The 23,959-nt window shown below is 41.6% G+C and overlaps 1 protein-coding gene across 2 annotated transcripts in view; it reads left to right on the forward strand.

Moving 5' to 3' along the window:
* The window catches only part of WASHC5 (WASH complex subunit 5), a 53,005-nt gene that overhangs the window by 28,392 nt on the left and 654 nt on the right, over positions 1–23,959 (forward strand). For both annotated transcript variants that reach the window (XM_002692622.6, XM_059874413.1), the window contains 14 exons: positions 20–130; positions 1,537–1,677; positions 2,674–2,754; positions 6,911–7,012; positions 7,892–8,071; positions 9,189–9,313; positions 11,341–11,503; positions 11,899–12,001; positions 12,090–12,169; positions 14,333–14,436; positions 15,623–15,752; positions 17,186–17,282; positions 21,233–21,386; positions 22,221–22,308. In XM_002692622.6, the coding sequence (XP_002692668.1) occupies positions 20–130; positions 1,537–1,677; positions 2,674–2,754; positions 6,911–7,012; positions 7,892–8,071; positions 9,189–9,313; positions 11,341–11,503; positions 11,899–12,001; positions 12,090–12,169; positions 14,333–14,436; positions 15,623–15,752; positions 17,186–17,282; positions 21,233–21,386; positions 22,221–22,308 (1,659 nt within the window). The remainder of the gene's footprint in view (positions 1–19; positions 131–1,536; positions 1,678–2,673; positions 2,755–6,910; positions 7,013–7,891; positions 8,072–9,188; positions 9,314–11,340; positions 11,504–11,898; positions 12,002–12,089; positions 12,170–14,332; positions 14,437–15,622; positions 15,753–17,185; positions 17,283–21,232; positions 21,387–22,220; positions 22,309–23,959) is intronic.

The raw sequence follows: 23,959 nt of genomic DNA on the forward strand, positions 1-23,959 counted from the left end.
TGTCTTATTTTCCTTCCAGCTTGCCTCTGCCCTTGACCTGCCCCTTCTCCGTATTAATCAAGCAAATAGCCCTGACCTTCTCAGCGTGTCTCAATATTATTCTGGTGAATTGGTGTCCTATGTGAGAAAGGTAAGAAATGCATCAAGGTGATACTTATTTTAATGGCAAACTAACTGCTATTTTGGGATGGTATGGGGAGGGAGGAGGGAGGAGGGTTCAGGATGGAGAACACATGTATACCTGTGGGGGATTCATTTTGATATTTGGCAAAACTAATACAATTATGTAAAGTTTAAAAATAAAATAAAATTTAAAAATAAATAAATAAATAAATACAAATGATATGCTTGGGGCCCTGAGAAAAAGTACACCTGTTATTCCTTTCCCTCACTCCTTTTTTTTTTTTATTGACGTGTACTTAATTTATGATGTATTAGCTTCAAGTGTGCAGCAAAGTGATTCAGTTATACATATATATAGGTTATTACAAGACCATGCTCTGTAGTAGGTGCTTGTTTATCTGTTGTATACATAGTAGTTGTATATACTTTTCCTTAATTCTTAATTTGATTCCTGAAATTGTCAATACCTGAAAATAAATTTGTTACTGTGGGTGTGCAGATACATTTTTACTTTCTTTTTTTTTTTTTTTGGTCAAATATATATATATTTTAAATTTACTTATTTTAATTAGAGGCTAATTACTTTACAATATTGTATTGGTTTTGCCATGCATCAACATGAATCCGCCACAGGTGCACACGTGTTCCCCATCCTGAACCCCCTCCCACCTCCCTCCCCATACCATCCCTCTGGGTCATCCCAGTGCACCAGCCCCAAGCATCCTGTATCGTGCATCAAACCTGGACTAGCGATTCGTTTCTTATATGATATTATACATGTTTCAATGCCATTCTCCCAAATCATCCCCCCTCCCTCTCCCACAGAGTCCAAAAGACTGTTCTATACATCTGTGTCTCTTTTGCTTATTTTTTAAATGCTGATGGTATTAACCCCCATTTTATAGGTGTAGAGATTGAGAAACATAGATCTTGGTAGCTTCTTCAAAGTCACAGTTGGTAACTGTCACTAATTGGAACTTAAAGTTTTCAGGAGAATTGTGGTCCTTGTTTGAATAACTTATGGTGTGACTTAGAGCCACACAGGCCTGGCTTAAATTGTCCTGTGTCACGTACTAGCTGAGGGCTCTACAGCCATGTTACTTAACATCTCTGAATCTTAGCTTTTGAAAAATTTATAATGTGGGAGTGATACATCTTTTACAGCATTTCTAGGAGAATTAGCTTAATCTTTTGTGAGCAGTTCGTGTTTGAAGGAACGTAGCCCTGTGCCTGGGAGCAGTTACTAAAAGAATGTTTGTGAGAGCCCCCCCAGCCCTTTCCTGCAGATGAAGGGCTTTTTTTTTTTTTTTTTCTTAATAAATGGACCCCCTTTTTACTGTTGTCCTAGCATCTGTCAAACTAAGAGAGAGAAAATAGGTTCACTTGTTTTTCCTCTTTTCCCTTTCACTAAAGGTGTTGCAGATTATTCCAGAAAGCATGTTTACTTCCCTTCTAAAGATCATAAAGCTTCAGACCCACGATATCATTGAAGTGCCCACCCGGCTGGACAAAGACAAGCTGAGGGACTACGCTCAGCTCGGCCCACGATATGAGGTGGTGTGTCCCTTTAACATCTGCCTTTTGATGGTTAACCCCCAAAACCATGAAGTAGCACAACTCTGTGTCACCTGCCATGTCCCCAAGATCCCCGGATCAGTTCTGATTTATTTTTCTACACTCTCAATGGTAACCAGGTTTTGTTATTTTAGTGCAATCTTACCTTCATTCTTCACAATGTCCTGGTATCATTCAAGGCCTCACCTGCCTGAATGTTCTCAGAGGGAATGGAACTCAGTTGGTCACTTTTCTTTTGAACCATCTTGGTTCATGACTCAGTGGTTCAAAATAATCCATATTCCATGAATAAAGTAATCCATACTCCATAAACCACTTCAAATAGGCAGATATTTAAGGCCATTCCACAATTAAGCAGTCTCAGAAGTAGTTCTTCCCAAATGCCTCTGCTTTTCTTTCTTCCTGAACTTAGAGACCTGAAAAGTAAAATCAAGTAAAATTTGAAAATGTGATAACCAGCATCAATTTCACATCCTTTGACACAATTCCAGAAGTTTCATTAGGCATTGAGATCATCAAGCTCAGAATTTCCACATTGATTCTAACTCAAGAATATAGCCTCGGTCAACCTTTTTAGTGTCTCCCAGCGTTGTTTGAAAAGAATGTGGACTGCAGTAAAAGGGAGATTACCTTTTCAGTGTCTCCATGAGCCTTTTGATTTTGGAAGGTATCATCTATATCACTGAGTCCTGCTTTCATCTAATGTGTGAAATACTGAGGCCCAAAGAAGGGCAAATGATCCATCAAAGGGTAGAGAATAATAGAACATCTGACTCAGTCTCCTGGTAGGTCTGACAGTGGTCAGCACCACAGAGCCTCAGTTCTGACCAGGACATGTACACGCAGGTGCCTTCAAGCTACATGCTGTTCTCTTGGCTTTGCCCTTCAGAACTATTACCAATTATTTTAGCTTCCCATAGAAGTGATGGGTCTTTTATGAGAAGTGCTTCATTAACCTCTTTTTCTTTGTTGAAGGTTGCCAAGCTTACTCATGCTATTTCCATTTTTACTGAAGGCATCTTAATGATGAAGACAACTTTAGTCGGCATCATCAAGGTAATGGTCTTAATGCTAGTCTCTGTGGCTTCATAATAAGCCTCTCTGTCATTTGGATTTTTGTGGAATTTATCCTGTGGGGGTAGTGTCATCATCGTATGCCCCTCACTATTTCACATGCAGCGTATGATTTTCATTTTAGTCACTTATGAACAAAGAAAGAGAAAGCATTATTATCCCCATTTTTCGTAACACCCAGGAATTCCTAAACACTAAGAAAAAAATTTTTATTGAATTTTTGTAATAACAAAACAATTCAATTCCCTTAGGCAAAGAAGCTTGCTTACTTGATCACTTACTGTCTCTTTCCGCCTTGCCTGCAACCTTTCTTTTTCTTGATGTTTTTGTACTGCACCCCAGGTGCAGAGAGCTGAGATCATAATGGTAACCTCTGACCACAGGCCATTGCCATCACCAGTACATGCAAGCTCCTGTCTTATTTTTCTCTTTCTCTTCTCCTGATACCCACCCCCAGACCCTATAGCACCCACTCTGTTTGATTTCTGTCCATAAATATGCAAGTCTCCTTATTTTTAGCAAGTAGTAGTATTTTATGTGTGCACATTTTTTATTTCTCTAAATCATATTCTGCTCCAAAGCCTCATTCTTTTTCTAACATTTCTCACTAGTTATTGCTTTCAGGATTTATTTATGTTGTAGTGAGGTGGTTGGTTACTTCTAACTGCTGCAGAGAATTCCACATTTTACTTAACTGTTCCCCAGGGCACCGATGCTGCTCATTTTCATACCTGTGCTTCCTGTTACCATCAGCAATGTCTAGATTAGCATCTCTGAACATGTCCCCACGTAGGCCTGTGCAAGAATTGCGCTGAAGTCTGCCTGCCCAGGAGTGGGTCGGAGTCTTAGGGCACATTTGTACTTAATTTGTCTCAGTACAGCCAGATTGCCTCCTCACATGACTTGTTTCCTGTGTATCTACCCCCATTTTGGCCAACACTAGCCATGATCCGCTTCCTAATTTTTGTTCTCCAAACGGGTCTAAAGTGGTATATTGTTGCTGTTTTATTATAATTTGTAATCCTTAGATGACTATGATACACCCACTCAGTTCGTGGTGCTCTTATATATTTTTCCATTTATCTGACATCAGTAGAATCTTAACATTTCTAATTTTCTAAAGAATTTTCATTGAATTGCTGGATATAACATTTGTGTTAATGAAATCCAAGAAAATATACGAAATGAACCTAAATAGAAATAGAACTTTACTATGTTGTTTCTAGAAATGTAGTAAAGAAATACCATTCTAGCCCTGTAGTATGAATAGACTCTATTAAACTTGCTTTAGGCCTGATGCCAGTTTAAGTCAGTTGATATTCAGAAAGTACACAGACAAGCTATCACTTCTCACTCATCTTTATGTGATGATACATCCTAGGACCAGATTAGTCTTAAATGCAAAGTGACTAGTTGGATGTAATAAAACCTAGTAATTAGCAATAATTATCAAAGGAAAGACTGCCTAAGAAAAATGTAAATCTCTTACCAGAATCTTTCACTTAATAAGCGCAAGTATGTTAGTGTTAGTTGCTCAGTCATGTCAGACTCTTTGCAGCCCTATGGACTGTAGTCCGCCAGGTTCCTCTTACATGGGATTTCCCAGGTAAGAATACTGGAGTGGGTTGCCGTTCCTCAAGGGTCTCCCGCATTACAGGCAGATTCTTTATCATCTGAGTCACCAGGGAAGCACCAGTAAGTGCACAGGGAATGTCATCTTGACATCCTTTAAGCTTACATTGTCTCTGCCAGTTTAACAACTCAGGGCTTTATGTGGGATCTCATGGCCTTCACTAACCTGTAATCTTTGAATGCTATGGATCTATTTCAAACCCTTTCAAAGAGTTTTAATTCATTTCAGTTAATATGAGTTAAAACAAGTGAAATATACACAGATACACATAAAATGTCCGTTGTTAGATGTAGCCAAAGTAATAGAAATAGCCTAAGCATTTTATGAGTGAAAGAATGGCTGAATATATCATGGTGCAGTCACACTGTGGATTACTTTCCTGCCATTCAAAAATAACTTACCACCAGGAAATTTCCAAAATGTAAAGTGGAAAGGCAATTGCAGAACAACATGTAGTATATATATGTTCATATTGGATTAACCAAAAATTTCATTCAGAGTTTTCATAACCTCTTAAATAAATAAATCCTAGGACTAGATTGGTCCAGATGAACTTTTTGGCCAACCCAATATTTTGATCCCATTTAGACTTTTTTTTTCTTGGAGGATAATTGCTTTACAATATTGTGTTGGTTTCTGCCATACATCAACATGAATCAGTCACAGGTATACATCTATCCCCTCCCTTCTGAACCCCCTTCCCATCTCCCAACCCCTTAGGTTGTCACAGAACCACGGGTTGAGCTCCCAGTGTCACACAGCTAATTCCCTCTTGCTGTTTTACGTATAGTAAGGTATATGTTTCCAGACTGTTCTCTCCATTCATCCCACCCCTCCTTCCTGCACTGTGTCCCCAAGTCTGCTCTCCACCCCTGCCTCTCCATTGCTCCCCTGCAGATGCGTAGACCGTACAGCCACCATGGAGAACACAGTGGAGATTCCGTAAAACGCTAGACATAGAACTACCACGTGACCATTTAGATTTCTTAATGAATATGTTTAAGAACAAATACACATCTAAATTAGTAGAGGAGGGTCTGGGGGACCCATGTGAAAACTGTTAACTGCTGTTAACCACAGGAGGTAGACAGAACTGTAAGGAAGCAGCTGTGTGACAGGGTCTTTCCCTTCCCCGTGAGCACTCCGCAGGTTGATTGGTGGAAGTCTAGGGAGAATGGGAAGGGCCCTTTAAGACCATGAGATTCATGAAAACATTGAACTCTTTTTCATGAAATGTGTTTTTATAAGGGCTGTTTCTTTGGAAATTTCATTTTATCTGCTTGAATTTGTTTTCATTGACTGTATTTGTTTATAATTTACCCTTTTCTTGTGAAATACAGCATAGATGCCTAAAGCTATCGAAACAATTGTGTAGCTTGATAGGTTAGTGTGAGATAAAGACCACTCACTCTCAGCACCTCTCAAACCCAGAGGTACAGTTCAGCCAGCTCCCACCCCAGGATCCTCCTTGTGGGCCCTGACCTAATCCCAGTCTCTCTGTTTGTAGTTTTATTACCCAGAAGTAAATCTCTAGACACTTTAGTTCAGATTTGCCCATTTTAAAAAAATGTATGTCTTTTAAGACTGATTTACTCCTCAGATCCCTCCTTCATTCCTTTCTTTCCTTACAATTTGCCTGTTGAAGAACTCAAGGTCTTCACCTGTTGTTTCTCCTCAGTCTGGCTTTCAATGACTACCTGATCACAGTGTAGTCCGACAAGTTCCTCTGGCTTCTGTATTTTCAGAAACTCTTTCATTGCAGTTATCTTCCTTAAAGTTTAAATATCATCAAATCCAGATGGAACCCATCTTTATGACTTTTTAAAATAATAAGTCTTGACAAATTAAAAGAAACATGTCTTAGAGAATTCAAAGGACTGTATTAAAACTATTTCATGTTTTATAGATTTGACAGACTTTTAGGGAATAACAAAAGCTTTCTCATTATAGAAAAAAAGAATCAGCAAAATAAGCTATAGAGTTAAATAGCAGATTTCTTTCCTATTTTATCTCCCTAATTACAAACAGCATCCTGAGAATGCTGAAAGAAGAAAGAAGTGTTGAATCTGTCAACCCCAAGCTTGACTTTGCTCGTATGATTATAGATGCCCTTAGATGACTTCCAGATGAGAGACGTGCACTGAATTCCAGTGCAAGCCATTCAGCCCACTGCCTCCTGGTGAGGAGAAAAGGCACTTTTAATGAGATGATCAAAATGTGAGGCCATTTAAACTTTCCATACCCAACATCTTTGAAATGACATGTAAAATTATCATGAATGTTGCTGAGATAAACTAAGTTCTGCCGAGGTAACAGGTTTTAATAATTCTATCTGAGCTGTACAAGATCAAAGAGGGGCAGGAAACGGGAAGGAAAAATCGTAATCATTTAGGATTGAGGTAGGGAAGTGCTCCCCTACAGATTCTGGAGACTGTCTTTCCTCTGGGTTTCTCCCAGACTGAGCTTTTCCTCACTGACATTTAATGCTTTTCAATTTGCATTTAGGTGGACCCGAAACAACTGCTAGAGGATGGAATCAGGAAGGAGCTGGTTAAGCGTGTTGCTTTTGCCCTTCATAGGGGTTTGATCTTCAACCCCCGAGCCAAGGTACCCAATCACCAGAATGAGCCTGTCCTTGCCCTCGACTCAGCTTGCAGAATGTCCTAGAACGTCATTTTGAACACGAACAAGACCTTTTTTCTTATCTAACATATATCTACTGTATCATGTTCAGTACAATCAGCTGATGTGCTTTTTGATCCTATCTTTTTTTTAATTTTGGTGGGGTTTTTTATTAATTTATTTAATTGAAGGATAATTGCTTTACAGAATTGTGTTGGTTTCCAAACATCAATGTAAATCAGCCATAGATAGACATATGTTCCCTCCCTGTTGAACCTCCCTCCTGCCTCCCGCCCCATCCCACCCTTGATCCTATCTTATAAGCATTCATATTATAAGAAAATCCTTTTTAAAATCAGCCCTTTCCTTCACTTCAAGTTTAAGAATTAAACTGATGTTTATGATTCCAGGTTCCTTCTTGTAGAGAAAAGAATTTGTTAAGCCTAAAGCAGACTGAAACTACAAAGGCTATAATTTTTTTCTTTTGCTTGATCATATTCTAGAGAATATGATCATTTTTCTCAAGAGAGAAAGAGAAGGCCTGAAATTTACATCTGAAATCACATCAGTAAATTCAATTTAAAATTAAGATTAGAGTCGTCAAATGATGAGAGAAATCACTGATATTCATTTTTTATATTCTTTTATATGAGGCTTTCTTCCCCAATGAATGAAATGTATTCTTTATTGGATGCCTGGCATAAATCACCACCCACTGTAAATGAGGTAGGAATAAGTATTTCCAGAGCTGTCTTCAGCTGTCACGGTGGTCTCTCATTGGGATTTCCTTGACAGTCTCATGTAGGCATTAGTGGTTGACAGACTATGCCAGTCTAACAGGTTTCTGTTTCTTCTTTCACACAGCCGAGTGAACTGATGCCCAAGCTGAAAGAGCTGGGAGCCACCATGGATGGATTCCATCGTTCTTTTGAATATATTCAGGACTATGTCAATATTTATGGTCTGAAAATCTGGCAGGAAGAAGTATCTCGTATCATAAATTACAATGTGGAACAAGAGTGTAATAACTTCTTAAGAACAAAGGTATCTAAACAGATTTTAATATTCGTGACTATATATCACTTCTGACATGCCCCAAACCTCAGAAATGCCAACAACAAAGTTTGTTTAAATAATTACTAAAATTCCGTAACCACTATAGAGTCACAAATACCTTCAGAGTAACTTCAGGAGCTGTGAGGGTTGCAGAAAGGTTTCTGTGACCCCTGACCTCTCCAAGTTTACTGTCCTTAGGAGAAAGCAGACTTAATTACATGGCTACAAAATGAAACCATCTGGTATAGTCATTTTAAATCAGGTACACAGGAGTTCCAAAGACTTAAGAGCTCATCTGGGTTTGATCAGAGTATATACCTAAGAGTATATACCTAAATGCTGGGTCATTTAGTAGTTCTGCATTTAACTTGCAAACCACCAACCTGTTTCCCACAGTGCCTGCACCATTTGTTCATTCCCACCAGCAGTGTCTGAGGGTTCTAGGTGTTCCACATCCTCGCCAACACTTGTTAATTTCCTCTTTTTTTCTTTTTAATTATAACCATCCTAGTGAGTCTGAATGGTATTTCATTGTGGCTTTGATTTGCATTTCCATCATGACTAATAATGTTGAGCATCTTTTCATGTGCTTATCAACCATGTTATATCTTTGGAGAAATGTCAAGTCCTTTCCTTTTTTCTGTTGGATTATTTGAGCACCACATTCTTAAGTGTCACAGCTGAGAAGACTGATGTTAGTAATTTAACAAGGAGTCACTCGCAAGTTTTTAATTAGGGAACTGACGTGATTCAGGTGACATTTTCAAAAGATTATGTATCTTCCAGCCCTATATTTTGGATGTATATTATTACATTGTCAACTTGTAAGACAGAAAGTAAGAAATTCCTGTGTCTTTTTCCACTTCTCCTCAATCACTTCACTTTTTCACAGTTATTTCTTTTTTTAATAAACATTGTATGTGGTATTTCTGGGAGGCTGGTACTACAGTTTTTAAAATTTCTTCTTCAAAATCGAGGAGCCATTTGTGTTCACTATTCATGCAACGTTATCTTTGTAAAGCTATGTAAGAAAAGGACAATTAGGTTAACTTATCCAAGATGCACTAGATATTTATGTCCTTGGGGGTCTTTTTTTTTTTTCTAGATTCAAGATTGGCAAAGTATGTACCAGTCCACTCATATTCCAATACCAAAGTTTACCCCTGTGGACGAGTCTGTAACATTTATTGGTCGACTCTGCAGAGAAATCTTGCGAATCACAGACCCAAAGTAAGTGTACCTCAATTCCGCTGGGCCTTGAACATCATGGACAGCAAGTCTCTAAACATATCGATCATATCCTTGACCTCTACTCAGATCATATCCTTGTTCCTGCCATCGTTGGAGCCTTTCTCATGGGTTGATTAAGTTTACTTTTTCTGGGACTGCATGTTTTCCTCAGTGTGACTGAGGTCACCCCAGTCCAAAGACATATAAATGAAAACAATTAGAAGGTCTGTTCTTCAGTTGGGCCTCTGATGAAACAAACAGCGGGTACTAAGCCCTACTAAGGGGAGAGCAGGCTCCTGTCTGCTCTCGTGTTCACCCTGGGCCTGTGCCTGCTCAGTGGAATGACCAGTGTGGTATCCCAGGAAACGGTGGTATCTCTCCTTTCTCGGTCCAGCTATGCGGGTGAAGTCGACTTTGTGCAAGGTAAATGTCCTCATGAAATGTCTTCTCTATACTGCCTTCACACTCAGGCTGATTTTGTCTGTCAGAACTTAAGAAACTTGACAAACCGTACGTCACCTTCGGCAGAAATGAGTTTGGTCTGTGACTTATGGGCCAAAAAGATTAAGTGATCCAAAACGTTTTGGGACTTCTCCTTTCTCAGTCCCCATGGGTTGATCTCAGAAGCCCTCCTAGAAACCTGTCTGCCTCACTCACCTAGTGCCAGCTTAATACTGGCAGACAGGATTAAGCCTGACTGGGATTTCCATGTCATGTATGGCATCAAAATTGGGAGCCTCTCAGGTGACACAAAGTGCCCACACTGAATGGTGGAAGCAGGATGCTTTGAAGCCTGAAAGTAGACTGCCGCTCTGGGAGCCATCTTGTTCTTGCATTTAGTTCCAAATTTAAAATTCCCTAGCTCCTGAGTCTCTTAATTCCCTCCCAAGCTTCATTTCAGTAAAGATATGTATTGGTTCTGAGGATTGGGACCATATCATTTTGTGGGGGCTGTTGAAAGTAGAGGCTAAAATTCTACCCCAGACATACCCAATCCAACCCTCCAGAAATGGGATCTTGACATCTGTTTTTTTAAACATGTTCTACCATTGACTTAGGGCTTCCCAGGTGGCTCAGTGGGTAAAGAATCCACCTGCAATGCAAGAGACACAAAAGGTGGGGGTTTGATCCCTGGGTTGGAAGACCCCCTGGAGGAGGACATGGCAACCACTCCAGTATTCTTGCTTGGGAAATCCCATGGACAGAGGAGCCTGGCGGACTGCAGTCCATAGGGTTGCAAAGAGTTATGCACGACTGAAGTGACTGAAAACACACACTTGCACCATTGATTTAAGGTCCCCATGCGAATATTTGAGACTCTTGGTGGTTGTGGGTGTGGTGTTAGAATCAGGCCTGTCCAAGACTCAGTTATTTCATGTATAAAGTGAAAGTCAAACAGCTTGTACATCACAGCGCTATTCTGAGGATGAAGAGAGAGCACTCGGAAAAGTCTGGCCCAGGGCCTGACACGTAGGCAGTCCTCAGTAAATGTTGTCAGTTTCTATCATCACCATCGTCACACTCCTGAGTCTCAAAGGGAATCGTTGGTCGATGACCAGGACTAGGAGGAAAGAGGAAATGGCCTCAGACGTGAGGGTATGAGGATTCAAAGTTCCTTTCTTACCCAAGTGGAAATGGCACAAGACACTGTTTCATCCACAGTCTCTGGATATTTACAGAAGACCCTCCAGAGAGGCAGTGGGGCCCTGAAGTCTTCCAGCCTGATGACTGAATCTAGCCTTGTCCTTGAGACATGACTCAACTACCCAACCCAGTGGAAACGCATCATTCAAACTGGTGACATAGCAAGGGCAGGAAGAGGTGACTTCACTGAATTTCGCCTTCCTGGCCCATTGGACATTCACTGTGAGGTGTCTTGGGTGCCCAGATGCAGGGGTTATTAAAACACAGATCATGAAACCATTGTTCTTCCTATCCGATGCCCCTAATCCTATTGCATCCCTCATCCTTTCAGAGTGAATTCTGAGCTGCTTTTGGGTTTTGAGTGTGTTTTATTTATGTTTTAGAATGACGTGTCACATTGACCAGCTGAACACTTGGTATGATATGAAAACCCATCAAGAAGTGACCAGCAGCCGCCTTTTCTCAGAAATCCAAAACACCTTGGGGACTTTCGGTCTGAACGGGTTAGACAGGCTTCTGTGCTTTATGATTGTGAAAGAGTTACAGGTGAGCCTTCAGGTGTCCGGGTGTGTTCTGCTGTCCTGAGGAGGAAGGGAGTAGATGGTTTAGCTTTTTTTTTGTGCTTTCCTATACTGACATCAGCCATATTTATATAATTCCTGTTAAATAGAGAAGAGCTGAGAATAAACTAGAATCTCTTTGGCCAGCATAGTATTTTTACCGGTAGACAGTTTTTGTGAATTTCATCTTGGAAACCAGCAACTCCCCCCCAGCAGGGGATGTTTCTGATGGGAACCGGGAGTTGTGTCTTCCCCGTCGTCTTATTTGTAGCTTTGTGTGAATGAGGCTTGTCTGTGTTCTGTGTAGCCTGTGAGTTAACTGGAGCGTTTCTTCATTTTATTCATTATATTTGATTCTTTGATCATGCCTTCTCGTTTTAGAATTTCCTCAGCATGTTTCAGAAAATTATCTTGCGAGACAGAACTGTGCAGGAGACTTTAAAAACCCTCATGAATGCCGTCAGCCCCCTAAAAAGCATTGTAGGTAAGTGTTGTAAAACAGGCCTGAGGTAGAGAGAACACTGTAGCCTTTCCAAATTTACTAAATAGAAACTCGTATTTTAACCTTTCAGCAAACTCGAATAAAATTTACTTTTCTGCTATTGCCAAAACCCAGAAGATTTGGACTGCTTATCTCGAGGCTATCATGAAGGTACGTTGTGAGAGAAGCAATGCTATGTTTTTTTTTATTATTTCTTGTAACTTGGTTACCCCAAGAAAGCCACTCTTCTTTCTTTGGCCATCAAACCAAAAATACATCATTTCGAGTTTATCATTATTTCTAAATGAGTCTGTTCTTTGGCTGTTCTGGACAGTGCTTTTCATTGGCCCATTTATCATGCTTCTTTCACTGAAGAAAGCTTTCATTCTGAAATGCCTTTTAGCAAGAGGTGCTTTCACTCAAGGAAATGGGAGTTTTCCTCCCTCAGTCATCCCCGTCCTCATGTGACAGGTTCATTAATGAGCTGCTGTCGGTTTGCCGCCCTGATCTCAGCCTTTAGAGTAGTGAAGTAGCTGCACAAAAACTAGAAGGCCAGGTTCCTTTGGACATGTTATCCTTACACGGACTAGAACGTGTGTCTTTGGAAATGAGTGAGAAAGTAAGACGGGGAGATGATAGGTACACGTCGTCTTGTTGTACTTCACTTTACTGCACTTTGCAGGTATTGCATTTTGTACAGATTGAAAATTTGTGACAACCCTGTGTCGAGCAAATCTGTCACCACCATTTTTCCAACAACTGTTGCTCACTTTGTGTCGCGTTTCAGGAATTCTCGCAGCACTGCAGGTTTTTCACTGTTGTTGTCTTTGTGACAGTGACTGGGATCAGTGACCTTTGTTACAACTCTGAAGGATGGCTAGCTTTTTTGGCAATAAAGTATTTTTAAATTATTTTTTAGACACAATGCTTTTATACACTTAATAGACTACAATATAATGTAAACATAACTTTTATATGTGCTGGAAAACCAGAAAATTCATGTGGCTCACTTTATTGCAATATTTGCTTTATTATGGTGATCTGGAGCCAAACTCAGTATTTCCAAGGTGTGCCTGTGATTTGTCGGATGGAAATCCAGGTTGCTTTAGAATCCACGCATCTGCCTTTACACTGTGCGTTGACTTCCAGAGACACCCTGTATCTTCTGCATATCCTTCTCTCATCCCTTGATGATCTGAGACAGTCAGTAACCCTTTGTTGAACACCCTTATGTGGGTGCAGAACATTGTCAGTTGCTGTAAGAGTTCAAGGAAGCTGGCTGTCTCCCTGGAAAGCCTACTCACAGTACAGTAGGAAAGAGTAGATTTCCTGGTGGAAAACTGACTGATGGTTAAAAGCGTCAGATACCAAAGGAGAAGTCTAGACTCCTCACAGAATTTGGAGCAGTCCCGTTCTCTTGTTCCCAATTACGTAAGTTGCTCATTCATGAAACAGGAGTTGTTGGTGTCTCAGCCCAATTCACAGTATATTTTTCATCATTTCATTGAGTTTTTGTTCTAATTTGGAAACTTAAAATTGAATAGAAGCCTTCGGCTCTGCTAGATGGCCTCTTGTTATATAGGTCTGACTTGCCCTAAGCCAAGATAACAAGGGAAGGAAGTTATAATAAATCTGTTCTTTTAATTGCTTGAGAATTACATTTTGTTACAGTTGGCTTCCATTGTTATCCTATATGTTATATTTCATACATTCAAAAGAACTATTCTGAGACAGCATCCATAGACTTCTCCAACTTTCTAAAGATGTCCAAAGTGCCAACAAAACGTGAAGAACCCCTGGTTTCAGGGTTATCATTGTTAGAAGGGCCTTCTTGGAAGATTGTATGTAGGTTATTTTATCACCTTGATTATTTCATGATCTGTAATCGTGAGGGATGTAGACAGACTGATACTGACCAAATGTTAGAGTGAAATGGCACCCTTAGGACTTGAGAAAGTTCAATTTAGGACAGATAAAGAAAGTAGCGCTTCTCATTAGTGGTTACTGAACATGAGAACTTATTCTAAAAGATCAAAAATAGAGCTTCAGAACACATACCTTTAATCCACGGTCAACAAGAACATTAATGGTTCACTTTTAGACTATTAGGTTCAGTATTAGACTTCAGGGTTCTGTTGAGGTTGGCACACAGAATCTCTGCAGGCATTTCTTGAAGGGTCCCTTGTGCTCCATCAGGGGTGATGCTGGTCTTAGGCATGACACCAGTCCAGGAAATCCTTGAATTTTTCTGTAGAATGTTGTGAACCTTTCAATAAAAACTTGTCATTTTTTGTTCATCAGCTTGTCCCTGTTCTTTCTCTTGCTTGTTCACAGGTTGGGCAGATGCAGATTCTGAGACAACAGATCGCCAATGAATTAAATTATTCTTGTCGGTTTGACTCCAAACACCTGGCAGCTGCTCTGGAGAACCTCAATAAGTAAGTGCTGGCATTTGAAGCAGCCACCTCTGGGCCTAGACTGTTCATCAGCAGTCAGCATCCAGTGTCTTCAGCGCATACTCTTTTTTTTATTAGGGATAGTTGCTTTACAATGTTGTGCTAGTTTCTCCTGTACGGCACAGTGAATAAGCTGCACGTCATACCTGAATCCCCTCTTTTTTTGGATTTCTTTTCCATTTAGGTCGCCACAGAGCATTGAGTAGAGTTCCCTGTGCTCTATAGTAGGTTTTCATTAGTTATCTGTTTTATATATTCAGTATCTGGGTGGCTGAGTGGTAAAGAATCCACCTGCAAGACAGGAGACATGGGCCCAATTCCTGGGTCAGGAAGATCCTCTGGAGGAGGGCATGGCAACCCACTCCAGTATTCTTGCCTGGAGAATCCCATGGACAGAGGAGCCTGGTGGGCTACAGTCCATGGGGTCACAAAGAGTCAGGAATGAAGCAACTGAGCATGCATGCAGGCACCTACTCATTTAAGTTCTTTTTGAGTGAGAACGCTCTCAGAATTTATAGGCTTCCTTCCCATAGGTAATCACATCTATCTTCAGAAGCCTCTCGCTTCAGTATTGTCTGTTTTTTTTGATGGAATCATTTCAGCCAACACGTATTGATCACTTAATACACATCAGACAGTTCGCTAGATTCTTGCCCAGACTGAGAAAGCAATTGTCACCAAAATCCGCACTTGACTTTCCATGGAACTGAATCACTGATTCTCCTGAGCGGAATTAGAAGCACCTTGATGACCAGGCATGGCTGTGGACACATATCCTAGCATCCAGTCACACTCTCCACCTGACCAGCAGCTTGCTCTCATTTTGAGCCTCGTGCTTAAAGATAAACAATCCACACTTCTTGGTCACAAAGTCAGTGTGCTTTTGACAAAGTAGGTATTGAAACTAGTTCAGTCAACTCATAAAAATTTAAGTGGTGAAAGCATTTGATTTGGGTGAACTCTAAAAGAAAACATAATTCAAGTTCAGATTTCCCACTTATCACCAATCACAGGTGTGGAAATTGGGAATTCAAAGGGAGCAAGCCCTTGTTACACAGATGAGGACACTGAATCCCTGGAAGATTGTATCGTAGCTTGTGTTAACTGTTGTCTGTATTCATTTTATCTCTAACATTTATCACTATTGTTGTTGTTTTTCTTCATTCAGGGCACTCCTAGCAGATATCGAAGCCCACTATCAGGACCCTTCACTTCCTTACCCCAAAGAAGATAACACACTCTTATATGAAATCACTGCCTATCTGGAGGCAGCTGGCATCCACAACCCACTGAACAAGGTTCATGATTACTAACATGTAATATAATGGTGTGGTGGGAGACAGGGTGGGACCAAAGGCCATCTGGCCCAGGCAGCAGATCCCCACATTCCATCTGATATTGGAAGACCTGGTTCCAATCCCAGAAACTCTGTTCTCGTGATCCTCTGCCCTTTCTGGGTTCCCATTCCCTACGTGTAATATGAGGATGATCACGCCTCCCCTGCCTGACTCAGGGCTGTGGGAGTCAACAGTGATAACAGTGTTTGTCAGAACTGAGTGACAAGTGCTGTATCGGTAAGAGATGAGTTTTAGGTTTCTCTGGGGTTTGATATTTGAACTGCACCTAAATGGTGGCATCGATCCTTCTTGCCCAAAGACTCTTCCCTCCTTGGCTGACAGTAATGACAGTCAGAATCTGGGGAGACAGGCTGTCTTCTGCTGTTCTGATCTCCATAAACCTCTGAGAACTGGAAGCGTTTTTCACAAGTTAGTGCCAGATCGCATGTAGTGCCAGAACCTGTCCCAGACTGACTTGAGGCTCTTGATACTCCTGTGAATTGTCATGTTTTTGCAGAAATACAGATAACTTTGCTTATAGTCTACACTGTATTGCCTACCTAAAATCTTTATTGTAATATGAAATTCTGAAATCTGTATGATCCCCTGGGTTTGAGGTAAGATTATGAACATAAAAAGCACCTAACATTTTACTAGGAATTATGTGCCAAGCACTGTGGTAACCCTGAATAGGTGCTCTCACTTAATCTCACAGCAGCCTCATGAAATGTGCCCTTACCGGGGGAGGAACCTGAGGCTCAGAGGTTGATAACTTCCCAGGGCCCCACAGTAGCCAGCGATGGAGCCAGGCTGTCTGACCAGAGTTGGTGCTGCTGGCCAGGATGCCACCTGCCTCCCAGGGAATCAGGATGACTAGAGCGGGGAGATGGCTGGGTGTGGCCTGACTGTGCTTTCTGCCTCGTGAACTGGGCAGGAGACCGTTCTGTGGCATTGCCCAGGGAAAAGGAAGTGGCAGTGGGAGCCGCGCTTGCTTTCCTTACGCACGGCCATGCAGTGCCATGTGGCTCTTCCTTCTTTCTGCCTCTTTTCTCTCTCCCTCTCTTTGTCCTCCTTCCGGCTTGGCCTTGACTTTCTTGCTCATCTCCCTCCCCCCAACCCCCTCATTTTGTTACTGACATTAAGAGTATTGGAGGGAGAAAAATAGGATTGGGGGTAGCTGGGAGTGACTGCTAATCTCTACGCAAAATTGTTCCTTTCCCAAGAGGGCTAATTGTCAAGTAGGTGTCTGTGTTTGGAGGGAGAGGGGGTCAGTGGTATTAAATAAAACTCTGAAGGCAGCGAATTAATGGAACCACCCTAGTTTTCAGTAGTCAGAAGAGCAAACTGAAATTAAATGGCAGCTTTCCATTTGAAACTGTGTTTTCTCTTTCCAGATATACATCACGACAAAGCGCTTACCCTACTTCCCGGTGGTCAACTTTCTGTTTTTGATCGCCCAGCTGCCAAAGCTTCAGTACAACAAAAATCTAGGTGCTGTATGACATTTATTCTTTACAGTAAGGAACAATGGTGGTAGATTAACATCTAACCAAACATCCCTTGGTAGAGAATGCTGTGTCACATATGAGGTCTTTCTTAGTAATTGCATGTTTATAAAATTCCACGTCCTTGGGCCTCTGAAATATCATGAAGACGGTGGATTTAATATCAACCAAGTATAACCCATCTTTAACTTACAGTGGTTGATTATCCAACTTGTAAAATGTGTGGGACCTTTGCTTCTCTCTTTTCTTTAAAGGAGCTGATTTTGGTGGGAAAGAAGTTTCTTTTGGTTAATGTCCTATTCTTTCAGTAGCTGTCATGTGCTTACTGTGGAGCTTTGGTATGAAGAGTAACAATACAGTTACAGAGAGGAGACTAATCCTCTGTTACTTTACCTTGGGATATCTGTTACTTTAGTTTTGAAAATACTTGATACAAACAATAGTTACCAAAGGCTATCAGTATATTTGTCCTATCCAGCATTATAGCCCAACTTTTTGTGTGTCGTTGACTTTATCTTAAACATTTTTGTAAGATTCCCAGGTATTTCCTCTGTCTCCAAACTTGGTAGAGTTTTTTAAAGTCTGCTATAGAGTTTAATTTACTTTAAAAGTATTTTCTATAAATGTAACCGTATACTTTTTTTAACCAGCAATTCTAAAATGTTTTTCTTCTTTGAAGTATTTCCCTTCCTATTTCAAAAGTTTTTTAGGATAAAGATGTGGATTCTCTTTAAGGTTTTTAATTTCCTCATTCAAAAAAATTCCTTTATTCCAGACACAGCCCCCATAACAATATTTGTCACAGCCACAGAATGCAGGGCCTGGTTCTCAGTCACTTAATGTTAGTCACTCAGCCGTGTCCGACTCTTTGCAACCCCGTGGACTATAGTCTCTGTCCGTGGATTTCCAAGGAAGAATACTGGAGGGCGTTGCCATTCCCTTCTCCAGCGTATCTTCCCAGCCCAGGGATCGAACCCAGGTCTCCTGCATTGCAGGCGGATTCTTACCAGCTGAGCCACAGGGAAGCTCAGTCCCTTAGTCATGTGTAACTCTTTGTGGCCCCATGGACAGTGACCCACCAGTCTCCTCTGTCCAGGAGATCCTGCCAGCAAGAATGCTAGAATGGGGTGCCATGTCCTTCTCCAGTGCAGGGCATGGCGGCACCCAGTAAGCCTTGCTGTAGGGTGGAGGGAACAAAGGTGTGTCTGGATTCTGACTTCACAACTTGGCACTTGTGTGACATTGGCCAAGATACTTAAACTTGTGGGCCAGTTAGAACTTAAAAATGCCTGTGACGGTACCTCTCACAAAGCAAGTGCTTACCTGATGCTAAATCCTTTTCTGGATGTTGGTCAGAATCAATATAAAGAACTATCCCAAGATGGAGTTAAAAGTTCATCTCAAGATTGAGATCCATGACCTCTCTCCCTTATGACTAAATAAGAATGTATGCTTCTTTATAATAAGGTGTTCTCAGCACATGAAGATACCTTGTTTTCATTAAGACTCTTTGCTCACTGGTCTCATCCTTTGTTACCATTTCATTGCATGTGGTTAAGGTCAGGCTCCTTGATTGCACAGCTGCTTATGAGAAGCATGTCACTATGCCACAGAATTCCCAGATCTTAGAATAAACTGTGAAGTGTCTTAGAAAGTTCCTATACCTGACTACAGTCCTTTTCATTAATCAGGTCAGTGTGTTAAGTTGGGGATTAAATTAAAGAAAAAGCAGACTGAGGAAGGAGCATCAGCATGTAGTGTACCCTGAAAGCTTTTATATAAACCTTATGAGCATTGTTCTCAAGACTGATCTAAGAAACACACAACTGCTTTTGTCAGTCTTTTAAAAAGGAATCTCTGTGGTACTCCATTCGGAGAAATCTTTGTTGTAAACATCCCCTTTGCTATCTATCTGGGAAGGATTCTCTCTCCATATTCTAAGTACAGCTAGTGTCTTACAGTGGGCATTGAGTAATTTGGAATTACTAGGTTATGTAATGGAGAAGGCAATGGCACCCCACTCCAGTACTCTTGCCTGGCAAATCCCATGGACGGAGGAGCCTGGTGGGCTGCAGTCCATGGGGTCGAGAAGAGTCGGACACGACTGAGAGACTTCACTTTCACTTTTCACTTTCATGCCTTGGAGAAGGAAATGGCAACCCACTCCAGTGCTCTTGCCTGGAGAATCCCAGGGATGGGGGAGCCTGGTGGGCTGCTGTCTATGGGGCCACACACAGTCGGACATGACTGAAGTGACTTAGCAGTAGCAGCAGCAGGTTATGTAAATCAAGATAGCTTGTTTTGGCATCTTAAATAAGTTTTCTCAGTCTTCACAAGAACCCACATGTGGGAACTGATTAACTTTCTAATCAACTGCCAATCCTTTTCCCAAAGTGGTTGTACCATTTTTACAACTTACCATAATTTGGCCATCTCAATCTTTTTAAACATTATAATGGGTATGTAGGGTATCTCATTATAGTTTTAACTTGCCTTTCCCTGATGAGTTATGATATTGAGCACTTTTTCAAATGCTTTTTGGCCGTTCTTTATATATTTTTTGTTTGTTTATCCTTCTTTGTTAAGTGTCTGTTCAAGTCTTTTGCCTGTTTTTAAATTGAATTGATAGCTTTTTTATCACTGAGTTGTAGGAGTTATTTATTTTATGGATACAAGTCCTTTTTTTGATATACATGCTGTAAATTTTTTTTCTTGCAAAATGGTTTACTTTTTCATTTTCTTACTTGTGACCATAATGAGCAGAAGTTTTATTGCTGATGATGTCCAATTTATCCATTTTTTTATCCATTTTCCTTTATCATTAGTCCTTTCTATCCTCTAATAAACCTTTGCCTATCCCAAGGGCACAGATTGTCCTTTTTTTTTTTTCTAGAAACTATACTTGTAGCTTTACATTGAGGTCTGTGGTCTATTTCAAATTACTTTTTATGTGAAATAGGGCTCAAGGTTCATTTTTCTTCCCCATAAAGATATCTATTTTTAGCATCAGTTATTGAGAAGATTTCTCTTTCTCCATTAAATAGTGTGAATATCCATGGAAATCCAATTGCTCCTTTAAGGGTATGACTATTTCTGTATTTTCTTATCCGTTCCATTGATCTGTTTACCTGTCCTTATGCCAGTACTGTCTTGATTACTGTAACTTTATGCTAAGTCTTGAAATCTGGCAATGAAAGTTTCCAACTTTGTGGGGCTTTTTTTTCCCAACACTGTGCTCTGTCTTCTGTTCCCCAAGCAGCCATTCAGGCAGGTCAAGGTCTCCATATTGGGGCAGAAGTCCTTAGTGACAAGGCCAGCTTTGGCACTCACTCACTTGGCGTAGTTCCTTCCTCTCCTGTCCTGACTTCTGCACATTCTTTTCTTGTGTAACTTTTTATCCATCTCTTTTTTTCTTTTTAATTGGAGGATAACTGCTTTACAATATGGTGTTGACTTCCGCCATACAACAACATGAATCAGCCCTAAGTATACATATGACCCTCCCTCTTGATTGAACCTCCTCCCCACCCCACCAGGTTATCACAGAGTACCACGTTGAGCTCCCTGTATTATACAGCAGCTTCCCATCAGCTATCTATTTTACATATGGTAATGTATATGTTTAAACGCTACTCTCTATAATACTTTCTACCATTGCATCCATTAATTACAAAATCCTAAAGAAACAATGATGGTAATTATAAAAATTAGTACCCATTTTAGGGTGTTGAATCCTTCAGACCACTAGAAGCCTCCACCAATCCTGGATCCAATTCGAAACGTAGTCCTGGATTGTCATTCCCTCCAGATAATCCTCTGCCAGAGATCACGTGGGCCCCAGCATCTTGACATTCATGAACATTCATCCTGAATGAATGCTGCGAAAGGCCAGCACGTCCCTCGGTGGTGTAATCTGTGGTCTGTCGGTCCTCGCAGGAATGGTCTGCCGAAAGCCCGCCGACCCCGTGGACTGGCCGCCCCTGGTGCTGGGGCTCCTCACCCTGCTGAAGCAGTTTCATTCCCGGTACACGGAACAGTTCCTGGCGCTGATCGGCCAGTTTATCCGCTCCACAGTGGAGCAGTGCGTAAGGTACAGAAGGCCAACCAGGAAAAAGTGGAATCAGTGTTCCAGAATGGGCTGGAAACCACACACGCCAGACTCCTCCCCTTATTATCCCCCTAGTAGAGCAGAGAATCGGCTGCTCACCCTGCTCTGTACAGCAGGTTGGGGCACATCTCCTGTTTGGGCAATTAAAGGCGTGCCCATCCTTAGTCACACCACTGAGGAGTCGCTGGGAGTCCCCTGGGAGCACCCACTGTGAATGAGTCATGAGCACCATGAGCGAGCCCCACGGGGAAAAAAGTAGAGGCCTGCCCCCCTGCCATCGTGGGTGCTGTGCCCAGACCACAGTGAGCCCATGTCCTCCCCCGGGCCACTTACCCAGGGACGGCTCCACCCTTCAGTGGGAGTCAGGGAGCTACCCACTGTTAGCACAGCCCGAGGTCCTGGTGTGAAATCAAACAAATGAGACACAGAAGCTCCTACCTGATACAAAGTTTGTAAACCTTTACTTTTTCCTCTCTTCCACCCCAAATGTGGCTTTTCTGGGATAGAACAAGTTATGTATTTGCATGGGATGCTGGGTCCTGGTCTCCTTCTCTGTTACCCTAAAGGGTCAGCAGGGGCCACGTCGTAAAGACCCATGTAGACCATTCAGAGAAGTTTCGATTCCCTCCTCCAGGCTGTGTGCTGAAGATCGGCCCGCAAGATATGGCTCAATGTAATAATCAAGAGGAGATTCTGTAGATGTGTCTCTTCTTTGGCTTCATTTAGTCATCTGTCATTTTTTTCAGTTTTTCACTATTTTGACTAAGGGTCTACGTACGAAAGCAATTCATTGATCCAGACTGTTCTGTGTTGCAGCCAGAAGATACCAGAAATGCCTGCCGATGTTGTGGGCGCCCTTCTGTTTCTGGAGGATTATGTTCGGTACACAAAGCTACCCCGGAGGGTAAGCAATAGATAAAAAACACTTATCGATGCCCCTTTGGGACCTCCCTGGAGAACCAGTGGTTAAGACTCCGCACTTCTATCACAGGAGGAGCCATGGGTTCCATCCTTGGTTGGGAGACTAAGATTCCCCGTGCCACACAGTGCAGCCAAAAAAAAAAAAAAAAATTAATGCCCTTTTTGTAGGAAGATGGTTTGAAGAAAGGCCCTGGACTCATAAGGAATGAAGTCCAGAAGCTCATTCCCTGTGGACACCTCTGAGCCCCTCACCCTGCTGTGCCCCAGGGCTCGGCTCGGAGATGTTCCTCCCTCTTCTGAATGTTCAGTGCTTTGCGAGAAGGCATGATTGAGCACAACTTCCCTCCTCATCTTCTCACCCTCTGCCATGCCCTCCTCCAGTCTGCAGGTCACCCTGATCAGGAGTTAAGATGGGCACTCCAGGAGAGAATTCCTTAAGAGGCCAGGGTAGCAAATGATTGTGTGGTTTGTTTCTTCATCTCCACAATAACCCAGTTCCTGCAGCCCATTTGGCTAAGTTCCCTCCATGGTTGAAGTGTTGTACAACCATGTTTCCAAAAATGACAAACGCTCACCAAGATACCTGTGTAAGGGTGTTCAGAACATAAAATTTAGCAGAGGTAAAGGACACAAGATTATGTGATCCTAGTTTTAAGTGTAAGCGTTTTAAGTGTATGTGTGTGTATAAATTGTAAGAATTTGATACAAAACAATGATCACTTTTAGTTTTCTTTAGGGAATTAAGATCGGATATTGTTCCTTTTTATACTCCTCTCCATTTTCTAATTTTCCTCGAATTAGCAAGTGATACAAAGGTCTGTCTAGTCAAAGCTATGGTTTTTCCAGTAGTCATGTATGGATGTGAGAGTTGGGCTATAAAGAAAGCTCAGCACTGAAGAATTGATGCTTTTGAACTGTGGTGCTGGAGGAGACTCTTGAGAGTCCCCTGGACTGCAAGGAGATCCAACCGGTCCATCCTAAAGGAAATACTCATGAATATTTATTGGAAGGACTGAAGCTGAAGTTTCAGCTGAAGCTGAAACTCCAATACTTTGGCCACATGATGCGAAGAACTGACTTGTTTGAAAAGACCCTGATGCTGGGAAAGATTGAAGGCGGGAGGAGAAGGAGATGACAGAGGATGAGATGGCTGGATGGCATCACCGACTCAATGGACATGAGTTTGAGTAAACTCCGGCAGTTGGTGATGGACAGGGAGGCCTGGCATGCTGCAGTCCATGGGTTCACAAAGAGTCGGACAGGACAGAGCGACTGAACTGAACTGAACTGAACTTTATAGTCAGAAAAAAATTAAACATTGCTTTTAAAGACTACCAATTTCCAGCACTAGATGTCCTGTTCTTCCTAGTTGGTCATTAGTTAATTATGAGATGACCTGAGACCAGTCTTAGTACTTCCCAGAGGCATGTGCATGTTTGCAGATCCAAGTGCCTTTAAGGGCCAGGGGACCTTCTCGTCTAGGGGTAGGGCAGTGGAGGGCTGGGGAAGGGACTGCACTGCATCCCTTCAGATGTCAGCAGTGCCAAGAAATTAAACATCAGTGGTAGAAATGCCAGAGAAAGAAGGTGGTGGTTTCAATTAGTGGTTCATTATTTCCCAGTGATTCACCTTGC

The sequence above is a fragment of the Bos taurus genome, chromosome 14 (genome assembly GCF_002263795.3).
Source record: "Bos taurus isolate L1 Dominette 01449 registration number 42190680 breed Hereford chromosome 14, ARS-UCD2.0, whole genome shotgun sequence".
In the NCBI taxonomy this organism is placed as follows: Eukaryota; Metazoa; Chordata; class Mammalia; order Artiodactyla; family Bovidae; genus Bos; species Bos taurus.